At 29.9% G+C, this 12604-nt stretch overlaps 1 protein-coding gene across 5 annotated transcripts in view; it reads right to left on the bottom strand.

Annotated features, from left to right (window-relative positions):
- LOC114929866 (adenylate cyclase type 6) overlaps positions 1–12604 on the bottom strand; it is a 124870-nt gene that overhangs the window by 69718 nt on the left and 42548 nt on the right. For all 5 annotated transcript variants that reach the window (XM_085489724.1, XM_085489719.1, XM_085489720.1 and 2 more), the window contains one exon: positions 8385–8543. In XM_085489724.1, coding sequence (XP_085345850.1) covers positions 8385–8543 — 159 coding nt within the window. The remainder of the gene's footprint in view (positions 1–8384; positions 8544–12604) is intronic.

The following is a 12604-nucleotide window of genomic DNA, read 5'->3' on the forward strand; positions in this document are numbered from 1 at the left end:
AAATATTTTGCTGATTACATTTCTTCATATCTTTTTTTTTACTAATATTTGAACGTATCATCATTTTTATACTGTGCGAACAAAATAAAAGTAGAAAGGAGTTTCTATTAATTTGCGCTTATTTGTTTATTGTTCATTAATACGTTTCTTTATAAAAATATGGAGTAACATCTGTGATATTTTTCGAATGCTAAATAAGAGAAAAATGATAAAACTGTAGTTATACTGAACAAAAATTTCCATTACAAATGACAATAAATTTAAATTAATACAATAAATTGAAAAAATTCAGACATATAAATAATATAAATACATAGATAATGGATGCAGATATTAGACTTAAAACGTAATTGTTTTTAAATTCCTCTTTAATTATTTTGAAATAAACAAATAATTTTAAACAAAATTAAAGAGGAATTTAAAAACAATTTTGTTGCCTTAATATCTCACTTTTATTAGTTCTTTTCATATCTGAATAAATTAAAAAATACAGAGTTACAAAAATGTCAAAAAGATTTATAAATAATTCATATTAATTCAATTTCATTAGTTTGCGAAATTACTTTTTTTCCTTTATTTTTTTTCTGTAAAAACGTGACATTATCGAAGTATATTTCTCGAGAGGGATGTATAATGCATCTCTAAAAACGCTGCATTGCAGACGTATAAATCAGAAATGTGCTAAGGCGCCCGAAGTGGAAGAACGCATAAAAATCAAATTTAATCGTTTCTGGTTTTTCCACTTCTACGTCACGTCGTTTGAGTTGAGTTTGATTAAGTTGCATTTTCGACAGATGGTTTGCAATCTTCGTGGAAGACTCGCGATTCGCGTTACATGCATACAAATTGCAGCAATCCCCTTGAATCGACGTTATGCACCCTTATCAAGAGTTTTGGCTCTTTCACCCTCGTCAAATAAAGTCGCACCTGTCAATTAATTTAGTGCTAATTATGTGCAAAATGAGCAGAGTTATCCAATTAAAATTTGTGACAAATTGTTGATTTTTATTATACTGCTAATTAGAAATTAATTCATTGAATTTCGTATATATTTCGATACATTGTGATTATTTTGGTAACAAAAAAATGGAAACAACAAATTCTTTTAGTTATTTTTATTTTTACTTTATATTTATTAAAAATAAAATTTATTTATTAATAATCTTTTAGTTATTTTTATTTTTACTTTATATATTTATTAAAAATAAAATTTATTTATTAATAATCTTTTAGTTATTTTAATTTTTACTTTATATATTTATTAAAAATAAAATTTATTTATTAATAATCTTTTAGTTATTTTAATTTTTACTTTATATATTTATTAAAAATAAAATTTATTTATTAATAATCTTTTAGTTATTTTTATTTTTACTTTTTATTCATTAAATATTAAAATTTTTAAGCTATCTTTTATATTCAAGCTATTCTATATTTATAGTTTTTTATTAGCTTAATGTTAAACGAGCCTCTCTCACTTCGAACGTAAATTCCTGTTAAATGATTCAAGTAACAGAATCCAGATTACAGGAACAAATTAGTACATAATTAGCGCACAATTAACTAAATTGATAGGTATGATTTTATTTGGCGATAGTGAGGGAAAGCAGCTTAATAGGTATGCGTACGATGTATTGTGCAAAATTTAACATCACAAAACAATATAATCTGTGATCGGGTCGCTGTAAATGGATATCTTTGTAACGATGTGAATTTCAAACTGTTTTCAGAGATCTTCTGAGAATCTGAGATATTCCACACCGATATCTAAATAGTAAATATCTATCTTTCTTGATACATCGAAATATCCACATTATATGTGTATATATATTTTTTTTATTTTTGTTTGATTGTATTTAAATAAGGACGTAATGCATAAATCTAGTATTATTGTAATTATATAATGAAATATATTGCCTTCATATACATTTCTACTTATATTTCATATCATGCATGCGTATTTTATATCTCGCGAATATATATGATAAATATAATACCATACAATCTCATTAAATGAATATTTTTCTTTTTACCAAAGGTATATATTTTAAGCGTATATTTTTGTGCAGAATTTACATTATAATAAAGACCGACAAAAACTCATTATAAAATGCATCGCGAGTTGCAAATATAGCTGCAGCTGTTTCCAAAAATAAATAGCACGTATAGCTAGCTGCAAATATAATATATCGTACAAACAAGAAAAAAAATTATTTTTGTGCTAAGAATAAATCGCGTAAAATCAATTTTATTTATATTGCAATGCTTGCGAGAAAAGAAAAGCTTTCTTCTCTCTTCTGCCCATATTTAAAAAAATTTTTTTAAATAGATTTCAGAAAAATGTTTTAAATAGATTTCTATTATAAAATTTTGATATCTATTTCCATAAATTAAAATGAAATATATATTGGAGTGAGAAAATAGCGAAAGAGAGAGAGAGAGAGAAAGAGAGGAAATGCATTGTTATTCAATATATCGTTTGATCTATTTTCAAAAATGCTTTCACGCGCGAATGTAATGTATTATATAATCCATTGTGTTGCGTTCAAAGGGAGAAAGGATGCCCTGTGGAAATTTGTGACGTAAATCGCAAACATAAATCGCGGTGAAACCATCTCGTTTAACTCTCGGTTGTGTATTCTCGTTTCCGCGGATTAATCCGAACTCCAACGATCCGGTTTTCTTATGGTGGTTGAAAAATAGAAGTTTCTCTCGTTAAGGAAATACTTTTGTAATGACGATACAACGACAGAATGTTGTAAAGTGCAAGTGCCGCGAATTACATCGAGCTAAAATGATGGATCAAATTCTTCGGAGCAAAAAAAATCTTTCGTCGTTTCTCTTTCTCCGTTTTATCGCGCTCAGACGACTTCCGGGTAATCGAGCGTTGACTTCCGTCTGGATGCGATTTTATCGCGATTCATAGGATTGCATTCTGTGACTTTGCTGCGCTGCGATTGCAAGTCGATAACAATCGCGACGGGGAATGACAAATATTGGATGGATTAATTCGATCACGAAGGGAGATATCGAATTATAGGTATAAAAGATCACGAATAAATTTTGTTAAAGTTGTATTGCAATTTCAATTTTATTTTTATTTATTTATTTATTTATTTTTTTTTTAGGTCTCCGGAAAAAAAAATTAAATTTATTTTTTAACGATTTATATTTTCTCTGAATGTAAAAAATGTTTTTTGGATGATCGATGAAATATTAATTAACTATAATAGCGTATATGCGATGCTTTAATTTGCGCAAAGGAAGCGGAAACACAATTGATTTTTATTGTGCGACGAAAAATTAATGATTGCATATATGCGACCGAGATATATTCCGAGAAGTAAATGCATAATTTTGTCGAGAATTTTCCTTCATTTGCATACATTTATGTGTACCACATACAATAGTTACTCTTTGAAAAGAAATATCTTTTCTCGCCGCCTGCGGGTTCGTGTTACTGACATGCAGTATTTCAATACTCGGAATTACGAATGTACGTTTAATTATAATGAAAGCGTTTATTAATGATTAATCATTACTTCTGTTATTTTTGTATCTGTTTTTTGCCTATTTTTTTATATTAAAATTTCACTTTAATTAAATCCTTTTGAACGCTTTCAATTTATTATCCGTGGAAGCGATATAAGATCTGTATTTTTCAAAGTTATTTTTTCTGTAAATTATTTTTTAAAATGTATTATTACAATCTACATTAACTGCATTCATCTCCGGCATTTATATGGAAATTTTCCAAGTCCAAATTAATCCGGGCATCTATATGAAAATTTGAGTATAAAATAATCACAGTGTTGACGAATGAGAAATGACATTATTTAAACCATCCGATATTCTGTCAATTCTATCTCGCAAAAACATCCCATATTATTATCGTGTAGCTCAGCGTTTGCTCGAACATATCGATAAAAAGAACTATTTTATCTCGTCTATCGGGTATATAACGACACAGCACGACAGCAGTTAGAATGACGGAGAGATTTCCTTCGGATTCGTCCCTTCTTACGAAAGAGTGATGGCGAATAAAAGAGCCCGTCGAAGATATTGCATCGCCGGCAGGAATATCCCGTTGGATGCAATCAAATCGACACCCTGCTCTTCCCGTTTCCGGTTTCTACGTGACCAGGCAATGCGAATTCTCCCTGCGTCTGGAAAAACGTTGTGTGACTCGTATCGCTTTTTATTTTTTTTTCTTAATTTTTTTTTTTTTTTTAATTTTCTTTCTTTTAATTTTTTTTTAATTAAAAATTTTTTTGATCTCTTTCGATTATCCGATCACGTTTCTGTGACAATGGTGTGGCGGGCCAATTTTCAAATTCACGGATCGTCACCTTCGAATTCCCACGTGCGTCGACTCGTAAACGCGGGTAGCGATTTTTGAACGGATATTACGTGCATTTCTGTCAACACATTCGTTTCACGGATCGTGTAACTCGCGTAATCCTGAAACCTTCATACTAATTCCATATTTTTGATCCGCCGTTTATATAAGATTTCCCTTTTGACAATTATTGTTCTCATCGGGATTCATTTATATTATTAATATTAATTAAATTTATTAATTAATATTATTAATATTAATATTAACTAATTCCCGCCTATTGTATTTGGTATTTTATTTATTGTTCACTCTTTACTTGATAATATTATATACATAGAGTTTTGTAATATTAATGGAATATTCTTTTATGACATTTTAAAATATAAGAATAATGACAGTAGTTTTATATTATATATAAAGAGATATCAAGTTTATGCAGAAGTTTATGTAGAAGATTGATTACTACGGTGGAGATTACACTATAATATATTGATGGACATATTATTGATATAGGAGATAATAAATAAGGCTTACTTTAACATTTACTTGAGCTATTTGCTTAATATTAACGACAGTTAATGGAGTCTCAACTTGAGACTCGAGGTCCAACTTGGTCAACTTTAATGACCTGGTTATTCGAATCCAGTCGCCATGATGAGTTTGTTTTATATAAAATTCAGGATTTGGATTTTGGACTGAGTTATAAACGAAGAAAATAACTTGTCAAGAAAATTAACAGCTTGACAAACGTATTTGATATTTACGAGATTATATAGGATATTTGTGTTTATAAGAAAGTGATATGAAACTCTGCTAAATAAATGAAAAATGCATTCGTCTCGATTTTCTGTAAAATTCCAAACTTTTGAAAATAACGGAAAATAGGAAAAATAGCTTTTGACATAGATAAATAGCGTTTTTTGTCAGAAAATCCTTCGTTGAAATCGTTTTAAAAATACTGCAATATTACGATGCAATATCGTAAAACCTCCTGTTGTTTTTGAAGAATACATTATTATTTAACAAAGCAGCTGTCTAGTTTTACATAGTCTGAATTTTTTTCCTTTTCTAGAAAGATTCAAATTTTCTTAACGAGAAGTATTTTTTAATATAAAAACTCAACTCTTAAAAATATACAATAAATTGAACGATGCATTTTTTTCGAAATTTTTCAAATAATAGTTTCGCATACAGAAATATGCGATTTTACATAATATTGAAACAGATAACATTAACAAAGCTTCCGCGCTTTGCAGTCTAGTTTTGAAGTTACATTCGATTACGAGACAAAGTAAAAACTTGAAGTCGGGAATATTCTTCGATCGTAATATTCGCGTATTGAAAATTCCAAAAAAAGTAGTTCCGCGATATCGGAGCTTTTGTTGGAACGCGCGCGCTGCATTTGACAGGTGAGACATTTCGATATGGTTTCTGTACGAGCCCTACGGGCGATAAAGGGCTCGCTAACGTGTTTAACCACCAGTTCGTTGCCGGGATTTCGCATCCTCTGATGCGTCGTGCATCATCGGGGGATCTTCAAGGCATGCGAAAATTGTATTTTCCATCGCGGGAAACCGCGATGCAACGCACGGATATACGGGGTGTCCGGTAACTAACGGACCAATGATTAAGGGCGGATTCTCTGGCCAATTTGGAGACGATTTTTCCTTAGCAAAAATGTTGAGAAGTCAATAATTTTCGAGTTATAAGCGATTGAAAAAAATGGGTTTTTTGAAAACTAAACGTTTTGGAGTTAAAAGTCTAACATAATTACATTCTTCAGTTAATTTCAAGTAGAGTTTACTATAATAAAATTTTAATTCGAGGCTTAGTTATAAAGATACATAATGACAAATATTGGAAAGTTGTAAAAAATGATGACCTTTTTCGACATTTTCGCTGAGGAAAAATCGTTCCCAAATTGACCAAAGAATCCACTTGTTATCGTTGGTCCGTTAGTTACCGGACACCTTGTATCTATTCGTGGCATACAGAGGAAAGAGCAGGGCGTCTAGCCGTTCTTGAAATTCTTGAAATGTTCTGGAATTTTGTTTTTTCTTTAAAATCATGGAAATGTATTTGAATTTTTCGTAGATCTTTTTGATTTTTTATTGCTTCTAAATATTCAGTTAAAAGACTCAACTGCGAGTTTGAGTAAAAAATATTTAATCTTACTTCATAAATAATATAATATATTTTTTATTTACGGAATTTAAAATGTGTTGCGCATAAATTGTTTATGTACGGAGAGAATTTTTTCTTACAATTTATCTTGAAAATCATGATAATTGAGGAATGGAATTTTATAAAAATTTCTCTGATTAAATATTTATCACGACAAAAAATATTAATATTTTATTGTGGTAGATATTAATATTTTTTATTGCAAGAAATATTAATCAGAGAAACTCTTATAAAATTCTTCCAATGTTTCATGATTTTCTGGGTAAATTCTAAGAAAAAATTTTCTCTGTGTAGATTTAAAAAATTCCAAATATAATATAATATAAAAAAATATTATATCGAATATTTGTACCATATATATATTAATTTTCATTAACGTGCAATTTATATCGACTCGATAAAAAAAAAATAAAATTTTGGGTTCCTTTTACATATTTATCATACTATTGGAAAATCGTGCAAATTTCCTTAAAATGTCCTGGAAATGTTCTTAAATTACATTTTCAAATTTTACTAGACCCTGAAAGAGAGACATTCATTTGTGGTATTAAATTTGTGTTTACGAAATGTCACGAAGCTCGAAACAGTTGCGGATTTTCGCCCAGCCAAAACTTGTTGCGCGATTTTGCATATCTTTGATGTAAAAATTCATGTTTTCTCTTATTTTTTTTTCCTTTTTTTCTCATTTTCTTTCTGTCTCTTCACCGACGTGTCTGATCAAATTCCTATATGCAGGACGCGTCAATCTACGCCATCAACGTTCTCTTCTCTTCTCTTGTGCGTGTCTCCGCATGACAAACTTAGATTAATCCCTGATAACGTCGTTGATTTGCATGACAAAACGAGGAATGTCGCTACCATCAGTTCAGAACAGATGCTCAGGATTGGCGGGTTAGTAGTTGTTGGTGACAGCTTCTTTGAAGAATCACGTCGTTTAACGAGATGAGAAAAATTGATTACTAAGGAACTCGGGTGAAAAAACATGTATATATAATATATTATAAAATATTTGCGTCTGCTCGTGAAGATAAATTGCTACTTTCGTTATTTTTTTATCGTAAATACTATAAGAAATTTATCATTATAAACTGTGAGCGTATAATAAAAGAATTATTATTACACACAAATAAACTGTAAAAGAATTGTTAATATCGAAATTACTTATAATAATTAAAATTTATATTTTTATCAGAAATAACATTAAATCGTGAAAAGTTCATTATTACAAGCTGTCGAAGAGATTATATTGCATACAAATAGACTGCAAAAATTGTGAATTTTGAAATAATATATAATAATTAAAATGTGTATTTGTATATCAGAGGAATAATACATCAAAAATAATATTTATCATAATATGCATTAAAGCCATTAGCAAAATTAGTTCCCTTCACATAGTTACAATTTCAAGAAATATAAATAGTTATTACGGGTCACATCGAGAAAATTGGCGCAATTTTAATTTAGCTAATTACAATACGTTTTTTCTCTCGGCTGCGTACAAATGCTGCCTTTACATGTGTGCTTGACTTTACGTTAATTTGAATTCCGCCTCAATTCCGATATTTGCGGTGAAATAATTCCCGTTTTGATAGAAAGTAGATTCGCCTGTGTATGATCAGACGCGCATGATTGCGGACGTTTAATCATGTCACCTTTGACTGAGCGAATTCGCAACTTACGTCGAATATTCATTATCCGATATTTACCGGGTGCACTAACTGCAAAGAGTGTAATTACGCTCTCATTAGGAGCGAGATATTCGAGTAATTACTCGGAAGCGCGCGCGGAGCAAAAGGAAAAAAAGTAGTATGTATAAAGGACTGGAGAGGCGGCCATCAAGAGTGTCTGTTTCGCCTACCTGCAGATTCTTGAAGCGATGAGAGCCGCATAAAGAGCTCAGGAACCTGCTCAGAGCGCATTTCGGCGTGCGCTGCGTAATTCCTGCGTTCGCCGTCACTTCCGTTATGGATTCCCTTCCGGTCGTCGGCGCCATGCCTACCTCCGAGCCTCTGGCCACCTGGAAACAAATCGAGATATACAGGGTGTCCGGTAACTAACGGACCAACGATTACAAATGGATTCTTTGGTCAATTTGGGAACGATTTTTCCTCAGCGAAAATGTCGAAAAAGGTCATCATTTTTTACAACTTTCCAATATTTGTCATTATGTTATTTTCATTTTTTATTTATTATAATTTATTGTAATTTATTAATTCACGTATTTATTACAATTTTATGAATGTTATAAAATACAGAAAATTTATAAATTATATAATAAATACATGAATAAAATGAAATTATATATATAATATAATATATACAGCGTGTATCTAATAGGCGTGAAGAATTTTAGATGATTATCTTTATAACTAAGCCTCAAATTAAAATTTTATTATAGTAAACTCTACCTGAAATTAACTGAAGAATGTAATTATGTTAGACTTTTAACTCCAAAACGTTTAGTTTTCAAAAAACCCATTTTTTTCAATCGCTTATAACTCGAAAATTATTGACTTCTCAACATTTTTGCTAAAGAAAAATCGTCTCCAAATTGGCCAGAAAATCCGCCCTTAATCATTGGTCCGTTAGTTATCGGACACCCTGTAGAGGGGTGTCTCAGAACTGGCGGAAAAGTTTTTAATGGCAGATTTCTGGTATCATTCGGAGACGATTTTTCCTCGGCGAAAATATCGAGACACCAATCATTTTCGAATTATAAGCAGTTGAAAATAAAGGCTTTTTTGGAAACTAAGCCTTGTGGAAATAAAATATATTAACAGAATTACATTCTTTAGTTAATTTTAGATAGAGTTTGCTTTAATAGAATTTTAATATAAGGCTTAGTTATAAAGATACATAATTACAAAAATTGGGAACATGCTAAAAAATGATACAGGAATCTGCCATTAAAAACTCTTCCGCCAGTTTTGGGACACCCGTAGAGTGTCTCAAAAGTAACGGAATATATTTTGTGTACTGTATATAATTTCCGAAGATACATTTTTCAAAATAATTAAGGGATCAAAAATAATTGTCGAAAAAATAGGCAAACTTTAAATAGCTGTAACTTTGTTTCGAAAAATGGGAATTTAAATTTTAAAAAAGGGTTTCAAAGCTTGAAATCTCTACTTTTAAAAGGTCATAGCTTTTTTTATTTTGTTCAGTTCTGATATTTTTTACGTACAGAAAACGACGATCGTAACAAAATGGAAATTTTTTTTTCACTTTGTAGACATGTCGCATACACAAGAAGATTTGAAAAATTTTTTTGACATTTTTACGTTAAAGCCTGAAGTTTTCCTTGCAAAATTGTTTTTTTAAATTTAAATTTCGAGCTTTCCTTATCGAGTTATCTCAAATTGAACAGAAAATGTCATTTTCTCTTTAATTTGAGATAACTTGATAAGGAAAGATCAAAATTTAAATTTTGAAAACCGAATTTGCAGGGAAAACTTTACGCTTTAAAGTGAAAATGTCAAAAAATGTTTTAAAATCTTTTTGCGTATGCAATATACACAGTCTACAAAGTGAGAGAAATTTTTCTATTTTATTATATGTTCGTCGTATTCTGTATGTAAAAAAATATCAGAATTGGAATAAATGAAAAAAGCTACGACTTACCAAAAGTAGAGATTTCAAGCTTTAAAATCCTTTTTAAAATTTAAGTTCTCATTTTTCAAAACAAAGTTACAGGTATTTAAAATTTGCTTTTTTTGATCCCTTAATTATTTTGAATTCTTTAAAAATTGATTACATACAAAACAATTTTTTTTTTCAAAATTAAAATTTAAAGCAGAAAATTTTGGAGTAATAAATAAAAAATTACATATATATTTATCACTGAGTTGAAAATAGATTTCGTAAATGTTATTTTTAGACGCTTTGAAAATAAGCGAATGTGTAAGTATTCGAAGTTCGCGATATAAAACGAATTTGATCATTTCAGTTAATTTCTGGGATACCCTGTACTGTTGCTGGATATAGCGATTCCACGTGCAAACAGCACGGTGAATGCACGATGCATTAATGTAATTTAACGAAAGGCATACACTGAAGCCGACGAACGTGTTTGGCAGTGTTTGTCTGTAATACGATAATCGTTGCCTAGGCCAGTGCGATTATTTGTTCATACGTCGACCGCGGGTGTATGTATACAGTTTCCATAGCGATTATTCCTCTCATATCGAAGAGAAATTCATTCAAATGCGTGCGCGAAACATAAACGTTATTGGCAGATTTTTATTAATATTTGTTTGTCCGCTTTTATTGTTTCTCCCTCGCGTCTTTTCCTGATAATTTTTTTTATTAAATTTTGCCACGCAATTCTTTCCATTATTAAAACACGTTTATAAAATCTATTTTGAACTCAATGACGAATATACATGTTTAATTATTTATTATTGCTTATTATTATCTTCAAAATTGTTTTAAAAATTCTTATCAATTTATATTATTTTTCAAAATTTATATTATCTTTTTTTAAATTATATGTATATATATTTTTATTTTTATATTAATATTGATGGGGATATAAGAGTCAATAATTTGTAAAATTGGCGCACGATAAATATAACAAAAATTCCAACAGAATGAGTATAAAAAATACAAAGCGCGAATCAAAGTTTCTCGATCGATTATGAAATCTATTTTAAGTTCAACGACGAATATACATGCTTAATTATTTATTATTGTCTCCAAAATTGTTTTAAGCATTCCTATCAATTTATATTATATTTTGAAGTTTATATTAATTATATATTATTTTTTTTTTAAATTACATGCATATATATTTTTATTTTTATATTGATGGGGATATAATAGAGTCAATAATTTATAAAATTGGCGCACGACAAATATAACAAAAGTTCCAACATTATTATTGTCTCCAAAATTGTTTTAAAAATTTTTATCAATTTATATTATCCTATTTTAAATTATATGTATACATATTTTTATTTTTATATTAATATTGATGGAGATCTAAGAGTCAATAATTTGTAAAATTGCCGCACGACAAATATAACAAAAATTCCAACAGAATGAGTATAAAAAATACAAAGCGCGAATCAAAGTTTCTCGATCGATTATGAAATCTATTTTAAGTTCAACGACGAATATACATGCTTAATTATTTATTATTGTCTCCAAAATTGTTTTAAAAATTCCTACCAATTTATATTATATTTTGAGGTTTATATTAATTATATATTATCCTTTTTTTTTATTACATGTATATATTATATATATATTAAGAATTTAACATTGTCTCCAAAATTGTTTGAAAAATTCTTATCAATTTATATTATCCTATTTTAAATTATATGCATACATATTTTTATTTTTATATTAATATTGATGGGGATCTAAGAGTCAATAATTTGTAAAATTGCCGCACGACAAATATAACACAAAAATTCCTATAAAAAATACAGAGCGCGAATCGAAGTTTTTATCAATCATATTGACGAAATTGGTGTTTCGTTGTTTATTGGCAAAGTTCAACATCGCGTGCAATGTGTGCGATGTCTCGCGCCACTCTGTTGAAAATCGAGCGGACGCATCGAATGGGGGTTAAAAAGGATCTGACAAAGTGGTTTCGCCTTTCCGCATCGTTTCCTGTTTCCTCGTTTTGCTCTCAACGATTTGTACCTTTCCCGATGGACTACCGACTCGGCCGCGATAATGGGAAACGTGATGCGCGTGCGGCGAAGATATCGAGCGATTGTCTCGTTGTGCGTCGGGGGTTGTTAATGAAGTACCTTCTCTTTCCCGGCGATAGTCGAAATTTTATCCGACCGATAACGAGGAAATATCTCCCGCAACGAAGAAAGATTCGATATTCCCGGATAATGATAATTATTCGTCGAACGGCTTTGAAGTTGATCAGGATTATGCGTAATAATTCTATATACACTTCCACACTCTCCCTCGTAATCCTGTATCTAGTTATTAATATTACACAAAAGACTGTATGCAAATTGCGCAAATATCGTACGTGAAAAGTTTATTAAAATTCACGAGATGATGGATTAATTGCTCTCTTTCTCTCTCTCTGTTTTTCTTCTCTCCAGGGGAAAA

This window comes from Nylanderia fulva, unplaced genomic scaffold, assembly GCF_048542155.1.
Source record: "Nylanderia fulva isolate GAGA-0341 unplaced genomic scaffold, ASM4854215v1 Scaffold9, whole genome shotgun sequence".
NCBI classification, from domain to species: domain Eukaryota; kingdom Metazoa; phylum Arthropoda; class Insecta; order Hymenoptera; family Formicidae; genus Nylanderia; species Nylanderia fulva.